Raw genomic sequence first — 20,992 nt, forward strand, 5'->3', positions numbered from 1 at the left:
ATTTTTCTTTGTAGTCACCATTGTATCACATAAGATATAATAAAGTAATGACATTCTTTTACAAACTCAGAACTATTTACCTTCAACCATACACAAAACCATATTACTACATAGCTGCACCCTCTCTACTTCATGTTATTGATGTTACAAAATACATAGTTGTTTACATGTTATATAGCCACTAAGTGGCTTTATATTTAATTTTTGTGTTTTTTCATTTAAATGTCATATATTAAAAGTGAATTTATGTACCAAAATTACATTAATACATGTTACTGTGTTTTTCTATGTATTTATCTTTTTGGAAGAATTTATATTTTTATATTACTGTCTAGTATTTTTTCTTTCACCTTGGAGGACTCCTTTTAGTATTTCTTGCACAGTAGGTCTAGTAATAATGAACTTCCTTAGCTTTTATGTACTGGGAAAACCTTAATTTCTGCTTCATTTTTGGCGGCCAGTTTTCTTGATTGATAGCTTTTTTTTCTGTCAGCATTTTGAACATACCACCCTACTCCCTTTTGGCCTGCAAGGTTTCTGCTGAGACATCTCCACAAAGTTGCCTGAAAACTCCCTTGTGTGTGATAAGTTGTTTTCCCTTGCTGCTTTATAGATTCTTTTTCTTAGAATTCTGGCACTCTAATTATAAAGTGAGTCAGTGTGGGTCTCTTTAGCTTTATTCTGGTTGAAGCTTCTTGAATGTGTATGTCCATGTTTTCCCTAATATTTGGGAAGTCTTTGGTTATTGTTTTTCTTTTCTAATAAGCTCCTTCCCCTTTTCTCACTCTTCTCTTTCTTGGAATCCCGTAATGTGTGTATTATTCCACTTCCTAGCCTCCCATAAGTCCCTTGGGCTCTCTTAACTTTCCTTCATTCTGTTTAAATGTTGGCTACTCTGACTTGATGATTTTAATGTTCCATCTTTTAGTTTGCTGTACCCTTCTGCCTCATCAAGTCTGCTGTTGAACTTCTCTAGTACATTTTTCAGTTTGGTTATTGTATTTTATAGTTCTAGAATTTATGTTTGGTTGTTGTTGATAGTTTCTGTGTCTTTGTTGTTATTCTCCTTGTGATCATGCATTGTTTTCCTGATTGCATCTAGTCGTTCATCTATGTTTGCTCATTGATCATCTTCTGACTGTTATTTTGAATTTTTTGTCAGGCAGCTCATCGATCTGCATGTCTTTAAGGTCGGTTTCATGAGTTTTTGTTTGTTTGTTTGTTTGTTCCTTTGATAGGCTCTGGTTTTCCTATTTGTTTTGGTTTGTTTTTGTTTTTGTATGCCTTGTGATTTTTATTGTTGTTGTTATTGTTGAGACTTGAGTGAAAAAAAAAAAAAAACCAACCACCTCTCCCTATCTTTGTGGACTGGCTATGTGCAGGGGAAGCCCTTCACCAATCAGTCCAGCTAGAGACTCCAGGACCTGTCAAGCTTTTTCTGAGTAGGTGTCTTCTTTGGGCTTGTGTGTGTGTGCTTTTTAGTTATCTCGAATTCCCTAAGCAAGTTTCCCACGCCTCTTCTCAGAAGCCCATAATCTTTCTCCCCTCTGGCAACTGTCTTAGGAGCTGAGCTTTAATATGCCATGGTGGTTGTATCTTTTTTCAGTAGCATCCAAGAAAGACTACCAGCCCTAGCAGTACTTGGAGTCAAGTGAGACGCATACCAGTTCCTCTGGCTGACCCCAGGTTGCCAGAACACTGGATGCTCAGCTGACTCTTTTGTTCCTGTCTTACTCAGGATCTGCCTGCTCCTCTGAGCCTCTAGGGCAGGCACTGGATGCGGTATCTTCCCCGGGTTGAGCCCTCTTCTCCTGCAAGCAGAGACTGTGAAGATATTTGAGGCCGTGTGGAGGGCAGAAGTGAACTTTGTGGTTCCTTTTGAATACCCCAAGCCTGCTGGCAGGCGTTTCCCAGCTTAGCTGACAGATCAGAACACAGAATCAGTCACCGCACAGGAAAAGGGTTGGACAGAATCACAGCAAGCGTACAGTTGATTTACAGACGTGAGAGGCTTTATTGCAAGGAAATTCATTCATTATTTTGTTATTGTTTTTAAACAGATGGAGACAACAAGAAAGGAAGGAGACCTCCTTAGTCACAGGTGGGCCAGAGAACAGGCAGCGGCCCAGGAGGACCCAGCATCCTGATAGTGGTTGAGGAACTGGTTTTTAGTGATCACTCGGGAACATCGACCTGGCCTGGTGGGGTCAGACCTTGCATCTCAGTCAGCCCAGGGAGAAGAAGATGGTCCACACCCAAGTGCAGGGAACACTGTGGCAGTTGGCTGGGCACCCACTTCTAGGCAAGGACACCTCCTGCATCAAGGAAACACATGTTTCCAGAGTGAGGAGGCTGAAGGCAGGGCCCAGAGGAGAGCCGAGCCATGGAAGGAGGTGTGTGCATGGATGATAAGCTGGAGAAGGTGCAGGTGCCTCAGGGAGGATGTGTGGGATGAACTGATTCAGGGAAACCATAACAAATGCTTTCACCAAACAGGAGAAACCTGAAGGTCTGGGTTCAGAGCCTCAGATCTTACACTGGCAGCAAATGGGGACACAGCAGCTGGACTGGCAGCAGCAGGGTTTGCAGCAGCTGGACTGGGAACAGCAGGGTTTGCAGCAGCTGGACTGGCAGCAGGATGATCCACAGCCTGAGGAGCAGCAGGGCTTACAGCAACTGCACTGGGAACAGCCACAAGAACCACAGCCTCCCTTAGAGCCACCACAGGAGCCACAGCCCCCCTTGGAGCCACCACAGGAGCCACAGCCCCCCTTGGAACACCCACAGGAGCCACAGCCCCCTTTGGAGCCCCCACAAGAGCCACAGCTGCCCTTGGAGCCCCCACAAGAACCACAGCTGGAGCAGGAACAGGCTGGCACACAGCAGCACACGGGCTTGCAGCAGCAGACGGGCACACAGCAGCTGGAGCCACAGCCCCCACAACCAGAGCCACAGCCCCCACAGCCGGAGCCACAGCCCCCACAGCCAGAGCCACAGCCCCCACAGCTGGAACCACAGCCCCCACAGCCAGAGCCACAGCCCCCACAGCTGGAGCCACAGCCCCCACAGCCAGAGCCACAGCCCCCACAGCCGGAGCCACAGCCTCCACAACCAGAGCCACAGCCCCCACAGCTCCCACAGCTGGAGCCACAGCCTCCTGAGCAGCCACAGCAGCCCATGGTTCTGGTGGATTGAGAGTAGAGAAGGTAGAGGAGCAGGTGAGAGGGAGATGCAGGTGCGGAGCTCCCTGAGCCTGGGCTCTTTATATACCTGTCCAGATGTCAGGCAGGACACAGGATCCCTTCCTTGTGACTGTTTACACTATTTTTCCAGAGCTCTGTTTTTTCCTCTTTGCTAGTGGCTTCCTCCTGGCTCAGTTGAGCATCTGCTTTCCTTGCTTTCTAAATTTGTCTTTTTCCCAATTTGTTTTGGCCCCTACAATGAATACCTCAGCTCCAGGCTGTCTGGTGCTTCCCACAAAGCCCCAGGGTGCTGGTCACCTGCTCTCTGCTGACCACATGTGACCAATGGTCAACAGCCTCTGCCCAAGTGCTCTCATCTTTCCTGTGTTGACTCCCCCAGATAATATTAATTTTATGATTTTAGATTTCAAAAGTTATCCATGGTCTTTGTATTTTACTCATGCCATTCTCAGCTTTCTGGGTATATTGGACCATTCTTTGCATTGCTGTGAATAAATACTTGAGGCTGGGTAATTTATAAAGGAAAGAGGTTAGAATGGCTCATGGTTCTGCAGGCTGCACAAGCGTGGCACCCACCTCTGCTCGGCTTCTAGGGAGGCCCTCAGGGAGCTTTTCCTCATGGTGGAAGGTGAAGCAGGATCAGGCACGCCACATGGTGAGACTGGGAGCAAGGGGTGAGGAGGGGCCACACACTTGTGAGCAACCAGATCTGAGTGAACACACTCATCACCAAGGGGATGGCACTAAGCCCATCATGAGGGATCCACCCCCACGATCCAAACACCTTCCTGCAGGCCCCTCCTTCAACACTGGGGATTGCATTACAGCAAGAGATTTGGAGGGGACATCCCAACTATATCATTATACCCCTGACCCCTCAGTCTCATGTCCTTGCATTGCAAAATAGAATAATCTCTTCCCAATAGTCCTCCCAATGTCTTGACTCATTCCAACATCAAGTTCAACGTCCAAAGTCCAAGTTCCTTCCACCTATGAACCTGTGAAAATCAAAACACATTATTTACTTTCAAGATACAATGAGGGTAGAGGCATTGGGTAAACATTCCCTTTCCAAAAGGGAGAAATCAGATGAAAGGAAGGGGCTACAGACCCCATGCATGTCTGCAATCCAGCAGGGCAGCCATTAAATCTTAAAGCTCCAAAATAATCTCCTTGGACTCCCTGTCCCACATCCAGGGTACACTGGTGTGAGGGGTATACACAGCCTTGGTGTCCTAAAGCCTTGGGCCACTCCACCCTCGTGACTTTGCAGGGTTCACCCCCCGCAGCTGCTCTCATGGGTTGGAGTTGGGTGCCTGCAGCTTCCCCATGCTCAAGATTCAAGCTGCCAGTGGCTCTACCATTCTGGGGACTGGAGGATGGTGTCCTCCTTCCCACAGCTCAATTAAGCAGTGCCCCCATGGGGATCATTTACACAAGTAAATGATCCTTCCCCACCCCTCACCCCTGTGGTGATATCTGTGACCTTGTTCTTCACAGGGTACCCCACTGGGGTCTGTCCCATGTACCCCGCCTCCAGCCACCCTCCTCTTTCCAGCTCACTTTCTCCAGTGCTTTGATTCCACCAGAACCCTCAGTCTATTGATACAACCACAGCTTCACCGATCCCCAACCTCTCTGATACCTCTTCTTGTTTTGTTAACAGCTTTATTGACGTACCATTCATATACCACACAATTTGCCCATTTCAGATATACAATTCAATGCTTTTAGCATATTCACAGAGCTGTGCACCCATCACCATAATCAGTTATAGAACATTTCAGAAGCTCCCACCCTTTAGTACCCCCCCTTCACTCCCACACAGGACGGTTCTCCAGGCAGCTTCAGACCAGTGCAGTTCTCCCTGTGTCTCACTTGTGGTTCTCAGGTGTGACTGCAGAGGGAGCTGAACAGACATTTCTGAAAGAAGACATACAAATGACCAACGAGAGCTTGAAGAAATTCTCAGCATCATTCATCACCAGGAACATGCAGGTCAAAACCACAACGAGGTGTCCTCTCATCCCACAGAATGGCCGTGATCAAAAAGGCAAAAATAAATCCTTCAGAGGAAGAGAAGAAAGGGAATTCGTATGCTGTTCGTGGAAGTTGTACAACCAATAAGGAAAACAGTATGGAGTTTCCTCAAAAAGCTAAAAATAGAGCTAACCCAGCAATCCCACTACAGGTGTGTATCCAAAGGACAAGAAATCAGTGTGTTGAAGAGATATCTGCACCCCATGTTTATCGCAGCACTGCTCACAATAGCCACGATATGAAAGCACCCAAGTGTTTATCAACAGATGAATGGAAAACATGGAAAAGTAATGGAAAAGAACAGATGGTGTGTACACACAATGGAATGCTATTTAACCCTAGAGTAGAACAAAATTCTGCCATATGTGACAACACAGGTGAGCTTGGAAGACATTATGTTAAATGAAATAAACCAGGCACAGAAAGATAAACCGCATGATCTCACAAGTGCAAGCTAAAGAAGTTGATCTCAGGAGTAGAGGGTGGAATGGTGGTTACCACGGGCTGGGGAGGGGTGGGGAAGAGGGAAAGAGGAGAGGCTGGTTCACAGATACAAAACTACTGCCACACAGGGGGAATAAGTCCTAGTATTCTGTAGCACTGTATGATGACTGGGGTTAACAATAATTTATTGCACATTTGCAGATAGCTAGAGGAGAAGATATTGAGTGTTCCCAACACAAAGAAATGATAAATGTTTGAGGAGATGATATACTATTCACCCTGAATGATCTCTGCACATTGTATACATGTATCAAAATATCTCACTGGACCTATAAACATGTACAATGATCCTGCTTCAATTAAAATATTAATAAAAGAACAAAAAGAATAACTACAGAATATGCTGGGAATTCAACATCCTAAGATAGGGAGGGACTGGCCCGAAGAGCCTGGGCTTTGTCCTAGTTCCTAGAAACAGGACGTTCTTTGGTGCCTTAGTGCAGTGAATCCTGTAGCCCTGGGACATAAGACCCAGGGCAGGTAGCTTTCTGGGATCCTTCAGCTGCGGTGTGAGTGGGGCACACATGGATGAGACTCAGCTCACCTGGGAATCTTTGCTGAGGCTAGAGGTCTCCCAGTGAATCCAAGGTTCCTGTTCTCCCTTGCTGCCTGTCTGTAACTAATATACCCACTTCCTATGACATGTGTGAGTGTCTCACCTGAGTCTGATAAATGGGTAACATTAGTAGTAGCCAGAGACTACTACTAATTTACTTTTTGTCTCTATTTTTCTATTCTTGAAATTTCATACCTGTGAAATTATATGATATGTGGTCTTTTATAATTTCCTTCTTTCACTTAGTGTAATGTTTTGAGGTTCATCCATGTTGCAGCCTGAAACAGTATGTCATTACTTTCTATGATAAATTATTTATAATAATCTTCCTTTGTATGAATACACCATTCATTCCTCAGTTGGCAGACACTGGACTGTTTCCACCTTTTGGCTGTTGTGAGTAATGCTGCTGTGAACATGGGCGTGCCAGTTTTTGCATGGAATGTGCTTTCATTTCCCTTGGGAACATCCCTAGGAGCAGAATTGCTGGGCCCTATGGTAACTCTCTGTTTAACTTTTTGAGGAACTGCAGACTGTTTTCCACAGTGGCTAAACAATTTACATTCCCACAGCAGTGCATGGAGGTTCCAATGTTTCTGCATCCTTGTCAATATTTGTTATTTTATTTTTATTTGCTTATTTATTTTTTAGAGACAGGATTTTACTGTGTTGCCCAAGCTGGAGTGCAGTGTCATGATCATAGCTCACTGCAGCCTCAACCTCCTGGACTCAAGCAATCCTTGTCTCAAACTCCCCAGTAGCTGGGACTACAGTTGTGCCTCATCACACCCAGCTAAAGTTTTAATTTTTTGTAGAGACAAGGTCTCGCCGTGATATCCGTACTAGATTCAAACTCCTGGCCCCAAGGGATCTTCCCTTCCAGCCTCCTGAGCCACTGGGATTATAGGCATGAGCACATCCTGCCCCAACACTTGTTATTGTCTGATCCTTTAAATTATATTCATCCTAGTGTTTGTGAAATGATATCTCACTGTGATTTCAATTTGCATCTCCCTGCTGAATCATGATACTCAGAATCTTTTCATATGCTTGTTGTCATCTGGGTGTCTTCTTCAGAAAATGTCTAATTAAGATTCTTTGCCCACGTTGTCTTTTTATTATTGAGTTTCACATCCAGAAGAATAAAACCGGGACACTAACCAGATCACCATATACAAACATTAATTCAAGATGGATTAAAGACTGAAATGTAAGACCTCAAACTATAAAAATCCTAGAAGAAAACCTAGGAAATTCCCTTCTTGATATCAGCCTTGGTAAAAAAAAAAAAAAAAAAAAAAAAAAAAGAATTATGGCTAAGTCTTCACAAGCAATTGCTGCAAAAACAAAAATTGACAAGTGGGACCTAATTAAACTGAAGAGCTTGTGCACAGCAAGAGAAACTATCAGGGAGTCAACACTCAGCCTACAAAATGGGTGAAAATATTCACACACTGTGCATCTGACAAAAGTCTAATATCTGCAGTCTACAAGGAACTTAAACAAATCTACAAGCCAAAAACAAATAACTTCATTAAGAAGTGAGTAAAGCATATGAACAGACAGTTCTCAAAAGAAGACATGCACATGGCCAACAAATATATGAAAAAATGCTCCACATCACTAACCATTAGAGGAATGTAAATGAAAACCACCATGAGATACCATCTCATATCAGTCAGAGTGGCTTTTGATAAAAATTTTTAAAAATGAAACAAAACAAAACAAACCTAAACACAGATGCTGGCAAACTTGAGAGAAAAGGAACATTTGTACACTGTTGGTGGGAATAAAAATGATTTCAGCACCATGGAGAGCGATTTGGAGATCTCTCTAAGAGCTAAGAATTGAACTACTATTTGACCCAGCAATCTCATTATTGGGTATATGCCAAAAGGAAAATAAATCATTCTACCAAAAAGACACATACATCCATATGTTCATTGCACTGCTATTCACAGAAGCACAGACGTGGAATCAATCCAGGTGCCCATCAATGGTGGATTGGATAATGAAAATGTGGTACATATACACTACACAGCCATAAAAAAGAAAGAAGTCATATCTTTTGCAGCAACCTGGATGCAACTGGAGGCCATTATCCTAAAAGAACTAACGCAGAAGCAGAAAACCAAATCCCACATATTTTCACTTATAAGTGAGAGCTAAACATTGAGTACCCATGGACATAAAGATGAAAACCATAGACACTGGGAAACAAGAGGAAGGAGGAAGGGAGGGGGCAAGGGCTGAAAAATGATTGGGTACTACAGTCACTATTTTGGTGATGGATTCATTCACACTCCAAACCTCAGCATCACACAATATACCCATGTGACAAACTTGCACATGTACCACCTGATTCTAAAATAAAAGTTGAAGAAAAAGTTATTTATATACTCTAGGTTCTAGACGCTTATCAGATATCTGATTTGTAAATCTTTTCTTCCTTTATGTAGATTGTTCTTTCACTTTGTTGATAGTGTCCTTTGATGCAAAAATATTTAACTTTTGATGACATCCAATATATTTGTATTTTTCTTTTGTGGCTGGCGCTTTTGGTGTCCTATCTATGAATCCACGCCGAATCCAGGTCATGTTTTCTTTAAATAGTTTTATAGATTTGACTCTTAAATGTAGGCCTTTGGATCCATTTTGAATCAATTGTTGTGGTGTGAGGTAGGGGTCCAACTCATTCCTGTGCATGAGGATGTCTGGTTTCCCAGCACCATATGTTGAAGTACTGCTCTTCCTCCATTGAACGATCTGGCACCCTGTCAAAAATCAGTTGGTCATCTACATGAGGGTTTATTTCTGGCTCTCAATTCTATTCCACTGGTTTAATACATCTATTTAACACCAGTACTAAACTGCCTTGATGACTGCAGCTTTGTAGTAAGTTTTCAAATTGTCAAGTGTGAGCCTTCCAACATTGTTCTTCTGGGTTTTTTTTTTTTTTTGGGTCAAAGTCTCACTCTGTAGCCCAGGCTGGGGTGCAGTGGTGCAACCTTGGCTCACTGCAAGCTCCTCCTCCCGGGTTCACACCGTTCTTCTGCCTCAGCCTCCTGAATAGCTGGGACTACAGGTACCTGCCACTATGCCTGGCTAATTTTGTTATTTTTAGTAGAGACAGGATTTCACTGTGTTAGCCAGGATGGTCTTCATTTTCTGACCTCGTGATTCGCCCGCCTTGGCCTCCCAAAGTGCTGGGATTACAGGCGTGAGGCACCACACTTGGCCTGTTCTTCTTTTTAACATTGTTTTAGCTATTCAGGGTCCCTTGAGATTCCACATGAACTTTATAATCAGTCTGTGAATTTCTACAAAGAAGCCAGCTGTTTTCCTGATAGAGATTGCATACACTCTGTAGATCAATTTTGGGGTTATTGCCATCTGAAAAATGTTAAGTCTTGTGATACATGAACATCAGTCTGCTTGGGCTGCTATAACAAAATACCACAGATTTGGTGGCTCAAACAACAGGCATTTATTTTCTCGCAATTCTGGAGATCAGAAGTCCAAGATCAGGTGCCAGCAACTTTAGTTTCTGGTGAGGGCTCTCTCCTTGGGTTGCAGATGGCTGCTTTCCCACTCTTTGCTCACGTGGCCTTTCTTTTGTGTATGGAGAGAGAAAGAGATGGAGGGAGGAAAGAGAGAGAGAGAGAGAGAGAGAGAGAGAGAGAGAGAGAGAGAGAGAGAAGCACATCCTCCCTGGTGTCTCTTCTTATGAAGATAGAAATCCTATGGAAGCCCTTATGACCTTATGTAACCTTAATTTCTTCCTTAGAGAATCCGTCTCCATATTCAGCCACAATGGAAGTGATGGTTTCAACATATGATTTTGAAAGAACATAAATATTCAGTTCACAACAAATCTTGGATGTTTTAGATCTTCTTTAGTTTCTTTCAACAGTGTTTTGTCACTTTCAGAGTTGCAAGTGAGTAGAAATACAATTGATTTCTATATATTGGTCCTGTATTCTGAAAACTTGCTGCATTCATTTATTAGTTCTATAATCTGTAAAACATTGGCTGAACACGATGGCTTATGCCTATAATCCCAGCACTTTGGGAGTTTGAACCAGGCAGATTACATGAGGCCAGGAGTTCGAAACCAGCCAGGCCAACATGGTGAAACCTCATCTCTACTAAAATACAAAAACTAACTGGGCATGGTGGTGCATGCCTGTAATCACAGCTACTTGGGAAGCTGAGACTGGAGAACTTCTTGAACCCAGGAAGCAGATGTTGCAGTGAGCTGACATTGTGCTACTGCACTCCAGCAACAGAGTGAGAACCTGTCTCAAAATAAAACATCTATAAAACATTAGTTGCTCTTACAAATTGACAAGTAGAAGACAGACAACCAAGTTTTTAAAAAGATGATTGAGTCTCTGATAAACAAATGGAAATGTGCAATTAAAAGTATAAAAAGTAGATCAAACTCACTGGTAGTCAGATACATGGGATATTTTCTGTGGAGTCCTAATTACGGAAAATGAGCCCGGTTGGTTGGATCAAGGGAAAGCAAAAAGAGAAAGCAGATAAGCTGCAAGTCTGCCTTTCTTCATGGTGCAAGACTTAGCCCTCCTGTGTGAATAACTCACATAACTCACAATCTTCCTGCACTCAACTTATGACCTCAGTTGATAGAAAAATGCAAGTTAGCTCACTGAAACCTTGCATTATCAGTACTGCATGTAACCCTCTCTAGCACAAGCACCATCCTATAAAATCCCCAGCAAGCCTTTGTCTCCTGGCAGCCAGCTCCTCCCTTGCTGACCCACCCTTTCCATTCTTGCAACGTGTTTTCCTACGTTCTCTAATAAATCTGCCTTTCCTTACCTACAACTGTCTTGGTAAATTCCTTTACTGTCCATGACAGTGGCCCCAGTTAGTGGCTACCTGCAACATTTTATATCTACTAGACTGGCAAACATTAACAAGAATAATAACACCTATTGCTAGTGAAATTGCAGGGAAAACGTACTCTTATACATTGTTCCGGGGATATAATTTATTATAGTTTTTTTTTAAACCGTATCTAATAAAATTAGGTAATATCAATACTATTAGTCTTGAAATTACTGAAAATAAGAGTAAATGTAAACATATTTATATATATGCATATGTGTATGATACATTGTTTGCAGTGTCAGAAAAAGAATCCTAGCAAATTGAAAATGAATACTAAAAGTAATGCCCACTAAAATATTAGATTGCAGCTGTACCGGTGGACTTGGAGAAATTTCCTCAAGATTCTGGCTGGTGTGAAATGTAGATGCAGGGAAATGAGCACAGTAGGATCTTATTTTAGTAGCAAACAATAAAAATATCTTTTACACGTATGTTGAATATGCACCTGGGGGTACATAGGACAGTGGCTGGGTGGAGTGGGGAAGGTGTGTGGGAATCAATAAAAAGAAAATGACAATGAAAAGTGAGTCCAGTATGTGTGATCCTACTTATGGAAAAAATCCATATATATGAATATACATGTGCATAAAGAAACATAGACTTATACTCAGATCTACTTTCTAGGAGAGGCAACCATGATACAGGTTTTAGTGAAAAAAATTAAGTTGCAAAGAAATGTGGATAATAAGATTCTAATTGGTAACAATACCCAATCATGCATGTGCATCTATTCTTTTATATATTGTATGTGCAAGGAGGAGGGTTGGGTGGGGGTACCTGTGGGGCCTAGCACTGGGGGTTGTTTTTATTATTTTTTATTGTGTATATTTAGGATGTAAAATTGGATTATCTCATATATGTCTACATTGTGAAATAATCACCACAGTCAAGACAATTAAGATATCCACCACTTTACATAGCTCTTTCTCTCCCTCTCTTTTCTTGGTGGTGAGAACATTTAGTATCTACCCTCTCAGTACATTTTAAGCACATAATAAACACCGTGTTGTTACCTGTGGTCACTTTGCTATGCATTGGGTCTCCAAGTCTTATTCATCTTGCAGAAGTGACACTTTGGACCCCTGGACCAGCACCGCCTCATTTCCCCTTTCCCTGCCTCTGGTTCCCATGCTTCCACTCTGTGCTTCTGTGAGTTTCACTCCTGTAGACTCCATGTGTGAGGGAGAACGTGTGGTGTCTGTCCTTCTGTGTCTGCCTCCTTTCACCTTGTGTGATGTTCTCCAGATCCATCCATGTTGTTGCAAGTAACCAGATCTCCTTCTTTTGAAAGCTGAAGAATATTCCATATATACATATATAGATGTATGTATATATTTCACATTTTGAAAAAGTCAAATACATAGAAACATAGAATAGAACAGTGGTTATCAGGGTCTGGAGGAAGAAGGAAAGAGGGAGGAAGAGGCCAAGGGCTTGCAGTTGTGTAGGAGAGGGAGCCTAGCAGTCCAGTGCACAGTGCAAGAACTACAGGTGACAGGTGCTGTGTGCTGCAGGTGTGCTGAGAGAAGACTCCGGGTGCTCTTACCACACACACATACACACACACACTCACATCATACACACTCACCCTCATACACACACATACAAACACATCATACACACATACACTCAAATACACACATACAAACACACACTCAGTCCCACACACATATAATTAAAAACACACTTTACACTCATACATGCATAATCATACAAACACACACACTCATACACATGCATACACACTCATACACACACTTATCCAACACACTTATGCACACACACTCATACACACACATACAAAAGGGAACCATTGAAGGTGTTGGAGATATTAATTTTTTGACGGTAGCCATCATTTCAGTTGTGTACGTGTTTATCACAACACCATGTTTGTCCACCATGAATATATACAATAAAAACAAATGTAAAAAAAGATGTGTCTTGGGAGAGTTCTTCATAATAACACCTGAGAGGCGTCACCTTTCTTGACTTTTTCTGACCACGAAATGCACCTGCCAAGGATGGCAGAAGTAGGCACCTGACCTCCTGGGCCCTCACGTGCCCAGTTATCTTTGGCCCTCTGGACTGGAGCAGTTTGTAGACCCTAGAAGCAGGGCCCCAGCACTGACTGCTTGGCCTCAGGCCTCTGCCCCATCGGTGGTCTGGTGGTGGCCACAAGGGTGCAGGAACTCAGCCATCCCTGCCTCCTGGAGTGGGCAAGGTTGGCAGCTGGTCAGCCTGCTCCTGCCCCACCCTCGCCTCATGGAACCTGGTAGCATCACTGGCTCGGCCTTGCTGGGCATGCACAGGCACAGCACCCACTCTGTCCCGGGGGGCTTGCCCTGCTTTTGGCCAAGTTCTGGGTCTGGCCACTGCCATAGAAGACTCGGTCCCTTGCATGATTATCCTGGCTGCTGCTGGGTGCCCACAGCGCCCCTGGTGCCCCTCCCTTTACAGGGCTTGGGTTAGCACCAGGCCAGGACCCTCTGGGACTGGGACTTGTGCCCTGTCTGGGGTCCCTGTCCCATAGGTTGAGACAGAGGCTACCGGGCATGCTGCTGGCTGGCCGTGGCTGCGGGAACGTGACACTCACCCTTCCTTCTGGCAGCTCCAAGTGACCAGTTTTCCTGTGGATATTAATTTCCTGAGGCCAGGAGCCATCTGGGGCTGCAGGGCAGCCTGCCAGGTGCCATCCTGGCCCCTTCCACACGATACTGGCCACGGCCTGTCATGGGGTTGGATGCAGGCGATCCCGTGCAGGAGGTGTCTCTGGACCTGCCTCTTCTCTTGCTCATCACAAAGCCAGGCCAAGCCTGGTGTCAGGGCCCTGGTGGGGTTGCAGGGCCAGGCCTGTCCCATGGGCCTGGGGTGTCCAGGGCACACATAGAGGAAACAGGGGCCCTACATCCTGGCTCCCCAATGTTCTGTGGAAATCATGGGCCCTCAACATCCAGGCCCGTGGGAGGCATCCACAGGGACTTCCAATGAAGGAACCACTGGACAACTCCTGGTCTCTCCTGAGTTGGGGACAGGCCAGCCACACCCTGAGCCCCTGGGGACCCCCAGAGAGCGGCCCACTGCCTTGGGCTCTGAGGAAACGCTGTCATTGTAGAGCACAGGGAATGTCGTGGCCCACTCCTCTCAATTTTGCTGTGAACCTAAAACGGCTCTAAAAAAATGTCCATTAAAGGAACCAGCATGGGCTGCTGAGGAGGGGATCATGCACCCCTCAGTTGGACACTGTGTGGCTACGAATCCACCCTCAGACCACAGAGCGGGTTTTGGCAGCAACACCACACCCTAGCCTCATCCTGAGCTCGAATGTAACTCAAATAAACAAGGTCTTTTTCTATTGTTCTTAGCCACTGTTAAACCAGGTCATTTGATTTGTTCTGTGTTTTTGCAATTGGCTTTTAAACAAAAGAGCTGGGTTTGGTGTATATTTCCTTGTCAAATATTTTTTCCGCAATTCTGTAAAAAAACAGACAAACAAACAAATGAATTTTCATGAGGACTGGAATATAAGAACTTGGTGCTTTAGAGTAAAGGGATTATGGGCAAGTTTCCCTTACTTTCAAAATTATTTTGTTTATGGCTGTCACGATGTTATTGTGCAAGAAATAAAAACTGGTAGAATGAAAAAATTAAAAAAAAAACCCCATAACTACAATCAGAGCACCCTGGGGTGTCGGCATCTTTTATTATGAGCAGCCCTGGCTGGGGATCACACCCACACCTGACTATGGAGGCTGCAAAGCTGTAATGGCAATTAAAACGCACAGCCTTGCAATCAGGTGCTAATTATAAAGTAGGGACACGACTGGCGAGGAGCAGGCATTTGCTGAAACTCTTGGGATGAAATCATCTGGGTGGACACAGGTGAGCCAAAAATTTGGAATCCCCAAATTTCCCTGAACTCTAAGCAGCCTGTCCTGGCTCGCCCTAGTCACCCCCTCACACCCACCCACCCCCAGCTAAGGTGGTCCCATCTCCATTAGAAAGACCCCTTTCAGTGACTTCATCTGAAGCAGCAGCCACTCAAGGCCCCACCAACATCCCCAGGCCCACAAGAGAGGTGGCTCCCAGAACAGCATAAGCAGAAACAGGTGAGCTTGTCCAAGAGGAGACAGCCTACACGCCAGCACAGGCACAGGATGCTGCCCATCTCATTGTCCAGAGTGTGGGAAATTGAAACGGGGAAGGATAAGAAATGAGAGAAAGTCAAGCGAAGTGTATCTATTCAAGGGCACTCACTAGGGTTAGGGTTTTAGCCCAACGCAGGCTTTGTGTAAAGTGTTATTGCTGGGGCGTTAGTCATTTTGGGGCTGGTTCAGTGGGATACCTTTATGAATTCAGAGTCCTTTCCTGCTATATTCCAATAATTTCTTATCCTTTAGAGGATGAATGACTTCCAGGAATACTCCTACTGTGACAATTTGCCCCAGTATGGTGACACAAAGATGAATGACCAGAGATTGTAGATTGTGTCATGATACCAGGCATCCTCCAGTGGCTGCCTGTGGGCAGCGGAGGAGAAACAAGGTTTGAAACGTACAGAGGCAGAGCTGGTGTTCACAAATGTCTTCCATATATTATAGCTCGTATAGGAAAGCAATCTGATGACATCTCCCCAAATTTGATAATCCTAAAAATTACCATAGTTATTAATAGTGGGCTATGAAATTAAAAACAACCTTTCTAAACTATTGATAACACAAATGTTTAAGAGAGCAGTGCTAGAAGAAATAATGAATTCTCCCCACCATGCCCCCAACCATTAGCAGTTGTAGGAACCTCTAGCTGATGCCAAGAAGGAAGAGCTTGGCTGCCCTAAAGCTTCTCTTGGCACAACCCATGGGAATGGCAGGAGGCAAGAAAGGGGCTGCAGACACACCCTGGGGGAGAAGCAGGGGGCGCTCCACCAAGGCATGGGGAACACACAAGGCCCTGGGGAGTCCCACGTAGACTCAGGTGGGAAATGCAACCCTCTGCCTACAACGGAGGTTCGGGTCATTGTTATGGGGCCAGTGAAGAGCTCGTGCCTTGGCAAGCAGAACACCATGATGGCCTTGGGTAATAGAGAGGTCACGAGATGCCCGAATACACAAATTACATGGGAGCAACCAAAATGTTAGCACTCGAGAGACTGGGGTTATGGGTAATTTGTTGTCTTCTATAATTGTCTATCATTTTTAACATTAAAACACTAAAATTTAAAGATGATATGGGGATAACATCCAGAACATGAATATATCCAGGTACAAATATACCACATTTTGTTTACCCACTCATCAGTTCATGGACATTTAAATGGTTCCACTTGTTGGCAAATAAGAAGGCTGCTATGAATATCATCATACAAGTTTTTATGTGATATATGTTTTCAGTTCCCTTCAGTAGTTACCTAAGAGTGGAACTGCTGAGTCATATGGTATCTCTACATGGAACATTTGAGGAACTATTTTTCAAAATAGTGGCATAATTTTTCATTTTCATCCATTGCACAAGGGCTCCCATTTCTCCACATTCTCATCAGTGCTTCTTATTGTTTTTTTGATAATAGCCATCCCAGAGGATGTGAACTGCTATCTTATTGTGGTTTTGATTTGCATTTCCCTGATTTTCCCTGGTGTCTAACAATGTTGAGCTCCTTTTCATGTGCTTATTAACCATTTGTATATCTTCTTTGGAAAATGCCTATTTAAATCCTCTGCTGAGTCTTTAATTGGATTGTGTGTTTGAACAGCAAGAACTCTATATGTATAGATGCAAGTTCTTATCAAATATATGATTTCAAAGTAGTTTCTTCCACTCTGTTGGTGTCTCTTCATTTTCTTCATAGTGCTGTTAGAAGCACAAAAACTATTCGTTTTGATGTAGTTAGTTAATCTAGTTTTTCCTTGTGGTTTTGGTGTCATTATCTAAGAACCATTTCATACTCCAAGGTCATGAAACTTTAACCTGTTTTGCTTCTAGTAATCCTCTAGTTTTGGCCTTTACAATTAGGTCATTTATCTATTTTTTGTTTGTTTGTTTGGAATATAGTATGAGGTCAAGATTCAAATCCTTTTGCATGTGGACATCCAGTTGTCTCAGCAGCATTGTTTGTTGAAAAAATTCCTTCTTTCCCATGGAATTGTATGGTACCCGTGAAAATCCATTGACCACAATTGTGAGTCTTTATTTCAAGGGCCTCAAACCTACTCCATTGATCCATCTTTCTATCCTTATGCAAGAACCATGCTGTCCTGATTACTGTAGCTTTGCAGCCCATTTAGAAATTGGAAAACATGAATCCTCAAACTTTGCTTTTATTTTTCAAGATTGTTTTAGCTATTCAGGGTCCCTTGAATGTCCACACGAATTTTAGGATCCACTTGTCAATTTGTGAAAAAATAAATCTGAGATGTTGATCGGAATTGCATTAAATTGGTAGAACAATGGTTTTTCGGAGAGTTTCAATCTTCACAATATTAGGTCTTCCAATACATGAACACGGGATTTTTTCCCCATTACTTTGGTCATCTTTAACTTCTTCCAATGGTGTTTTGTAGTGTTAAGTGTCCAAGTCTTGTACTTTTTTGGTTGCATTTGTTGCTAGGAATTTTATTGTTTCCTTACATCCTTTTTGCATTGCTTTTTGCTGTTGTATAGAAACACAGCTGACTATTGTGTGTAGTCTTTGTGTCCTGCACTCTGCTGAGCTCAGCTATTGGCCCTAATAGTTGTGTGTGTGTGTCCCTCAGCATCTTCTGTATACAAAATGAGGTTTTCTATGAATAGAGATAGTTTTGCTTCCTTTTTTCTTAGCTGGATGGCTTTTATTTTCTTTTCCTGTCATATTACTCTGGCTATAGCTTCAGTGAAATGTTGCATAGAAGTGGTGGGTGTGGACATTCTTTTCTTGTTCCTGATCTTAGGGGAAAACATCCAGGTTTCCACAGTTAATCACGGTGTTCACTGTGGGTAGATGCCCTTTATCAGACTGAAAGAAGTCCCTTCTGTTCCTCCCTGTGCCAAACCAAAGCTGGGAAGCCTGTGGACACTTGGATTCCCTCCTCACTCTGAGCCCAGAGATGGAGGGTGCACCTCAGCCTGTGTTCAGCCACGCCGTCTTGGATCCCTGAAGCAGCACAGTTTCCAGTGTTGTCCTACAGAGCATCTCAGGGACACAGCTCATTCTAGTCTCGCTTCCCCCTCTCCTGGCTTGACTCACAAACTGGGAACTGGTTGGACACAGAGACCACCCATTATACCCCTTCCTAGGCACTGAGGGCAAAGATCTCCTTCTCTCCCAAACATATCCTCCCACGGGGAAGAAGCAGGAGTCCACAGTTCCAACCAAGATAGACTGAATCCCACGGAGACGGAGCTGGGGCTCCCTGTGTACTAATGAGAGATCCCCACTCACTCACTCATTCATTCACTCGTTCTTCATTCATTCATACACACTGCTAGTGACTCCTTCATCAATCAGTTCAACAACTGTTTCTGGAATGGGAGCTGGGCCTGGCACACAGTTACAGCAGTGTGAGAAATAAGCCATCAGGGAGGGAGGGGAAGCACATGTGGCCAGTTTGCCAATAAGAGAGAGGCTGGAAGAAAAGTCAGTGAGACCAAGGCTGAGGGTTGTAGAATTTATTTAGTGCTGCACCCAGATCCATTTTGGATTTCCATAGATACATGTGATCACTTGGGTTGCAGGACATCCATCTGCAAATGCCACAGAGCTCCTGGCAGGCACAGGAAAGAAGGGTTGGCTGTCTCCCATGGAATTATCAAGAAGGGGAATTCCAGGCTTTTGTTTGGCATGAGGGCCGCCCCCAGTGCTGTCTGGCTCAGACATATGGGGGCATGTAGGAAGGAGGAGCAAAAGTGCCTGGGTCTTGGGGTATCCTTACAGGGAATGGGCAGGGAGTGGTTCATTCCATTTCCTCAAGGGCTGGAAAAAGGCCCTGAGCCAAGGGAGTCATTTTTCAGATCCGGAAGGGGATGTGCTTCAGGGGTAGTCCCTTGTTGGAAAGCACAGATCTTCAGGAGCTACCTGAGGTTTCCCACTAGAGCCTCAGATCTTGCACTGGCAGCACACGGGGACACAGCAGCTGGACTGGGAGCAGCAGGGCTTGCAGCAGCTGGACTGGCAGCAGGACGACCCACAGCCTGAGGAGCAGCAGCAGGGCTTACAGCAGCTGGACTGGGAGCAGCAGGGCTTGCAGCAGCTGGACTGGCAGCAGGATGACCCACAGCCTGAAGAGCAGCAGGGCTTGCAGCAGCTGGACTGGGAACAGCAGGGCTTGCAGCAGCTGGACTGGCAGCAGGATGACCCACAGCCCGAAGAGCAACAGCAGGGCTTGCAGCAACTGCATTGGGAGCAGCCACAAGAGCCACAGCCTCCCTTGGAGCTCCTACAGGAGCCACAGCCTCCCTTGGAGCCTCCACAGGAACCACAGCCCCCTTTGGAGCCCCCACAGGAACCACAGCCCCCTTTGGAGCCCCCACAGGAACCACAGCCCCCTTTGGAGCCCCCACAAGAGCCAAAACCCCCCTTGGAGCCCCCACAGGAGCCACAGCTGGAGCAGGAACAGGCTGGCACACAGCAGCATATGGGCTTGCAGCAGCAGACGGGCACACAGCAGCCGGAACCACAGCCCCCACAGCCAGAGCCACAGCCCCCACAGCTGGAGCCACAGCCCCCACAGCCGGAGCCACAGCCCCCACAGCCGGAGCCACAGCCCCCACAACCAGAGCCACAGCCCCCACAGCTGGAGCCACAGCCCCCACAGCCGGAGCCACAGCCCCCACAACCAGAGCCACAGCCCCCACAGCTGGAACCACAGCCCCCACAGCCGGAGCCACAGCCTCCAGAGCAACCACAACAGCCCATGGTTCTGGTGGATTGAGAGTGGAGCAGGTAGAGGAGCAGGTGAGAGGGAGGTGCAGGTGTGGAGCCTCCTGAGCCTGGGCCATTTATATACCTGCCTGAGGGTCCTGCTACACACATGGTCACTTCCTTGTGTCTATTTGTGTTCTTTCTTTCCCCAGGGAAATTGTGTTTCCTTTAAAATAACTCATATGTTGCTTTGCCCATGTGACTCACTTCCTACTTCTACATTGTTTTCCTCTCCAAACCTTCAAGGCCAAACTCTGCTCCATTCTGGGGACGCCTTGCGATGAGTGTGCTTCACATATTCCTTCCCTGTTCAAATCTTCATGTCTTTCTTTGGGGGCTTCAATGGACTGACCCATGTTTCTGAGCCAGAGTCTGAGAAATTCAGATACTGGTGTGGATGAGTGGGTGATGGTGTTTGGCTTCAGCCTCACTGCTCTCTGAATTTGCAGCTTCAGTGGGTGTGGGGGGCTCTGTGCAGGTGGGTTTCTCTCTCTTCACCCTCCTCCTGCTCTTTGCCTTTTTAGGTCGGAGTTGCCTGCAAAAGAAATTGCTCCAAATTGCTTCATAACACTTGCCTCAGTCTTGCAGTGATGCCACCATTCACAACCTCCTACTTGCTAAAGAGCTCGGGTCTCCAGGGCACTGGGGCCTTCTCTGACATGTAGATGACAACTGTCTATACCTCACGTTTATGTAAAAATATTTTGTGTATTTCTTAGAGTGCAAAAATATTATGTTTAATGTTAAATAATCTCAGGACACTCACAAGCAACCGAGGCTGTGTTTAGCCCATGATGAAGGGCTCTGCTCTTCTTTTTGCAGACGAGGGCCTTTCCTATCCTTGATGTGGCTGCACAGAACCTCCTTGACATTGGAGAATGA

At 45.0% G+C, this 20,992-nt stretch overlaps 1 protein-coding gene and 1 pseudogene across 1 annotated transcript; both read left to right on the forward strand.

The window, feature by feature from the left end:
* Positions 1–2,445: 2,445 nt before the first annotated feature.
* Positions 2,446–3,381, forward strand: LOC139357310 (LIM domain-containing protein A-like; annotated as a pseudogene).
* Positions 3,382–13,772: 10,391 nt separating this feature from the next.
* Positions 13,773–20,992, forward strand: LOC139357673 (serine/arginine repetitive matrix protein 5-like). The gene is made up of 4 exons (XM_071076075.1): positions 13,773–13,802; positions 19,282–19,508; positions 19,686–20,205; positions 20,933–20,992. The coding sequence occupies exons 1-4, from the start codon at positions 13,773–13,775 to the stop codon at positions 20,990–20,992; spliced, it is 837 nt and encodes a 278-aa protein (XP_070932176.1).

Source organism: Macaca nemestrina, chromosome 12 (genome assembly GCF_043159975.1).
Source record: "Macaca nemestrina isolate mMacNem1 chromosome 12, mMacNem.hap1, whole genome shotgun sequence".
NCBI classification, from domain to species: Eukaryota; Metazoa; Chordata; class Mammalia; order Primates; family Cercopithecidae; genus Macaca; species Macaca nemestrina.

Excerpts from the sequence above, each read along its gene's own strand:
- LOC139357673 (XM_071076075.1), top strand. The coding sequence starts at position 13,773 with ATGCTGCTGGCTGGCCGTGGCTGCGGGAAC. Across the intron at positions 19,509-19,685 it reads AGCAGCTGGACTGGGAACAG|CCACAGGAACCACAGCCCCC; the intron begins CAGGGCTTGCAG and ends CCTTTGGAGCCC. Across the intron at positions 20,206-20,932 it reads ATTTATATACCTGCCTGAGG|ACGAGGGCCTTTCCTATCCT; the intron begins GTCCTGCTACAC and ends TTCTTTTTGCAG.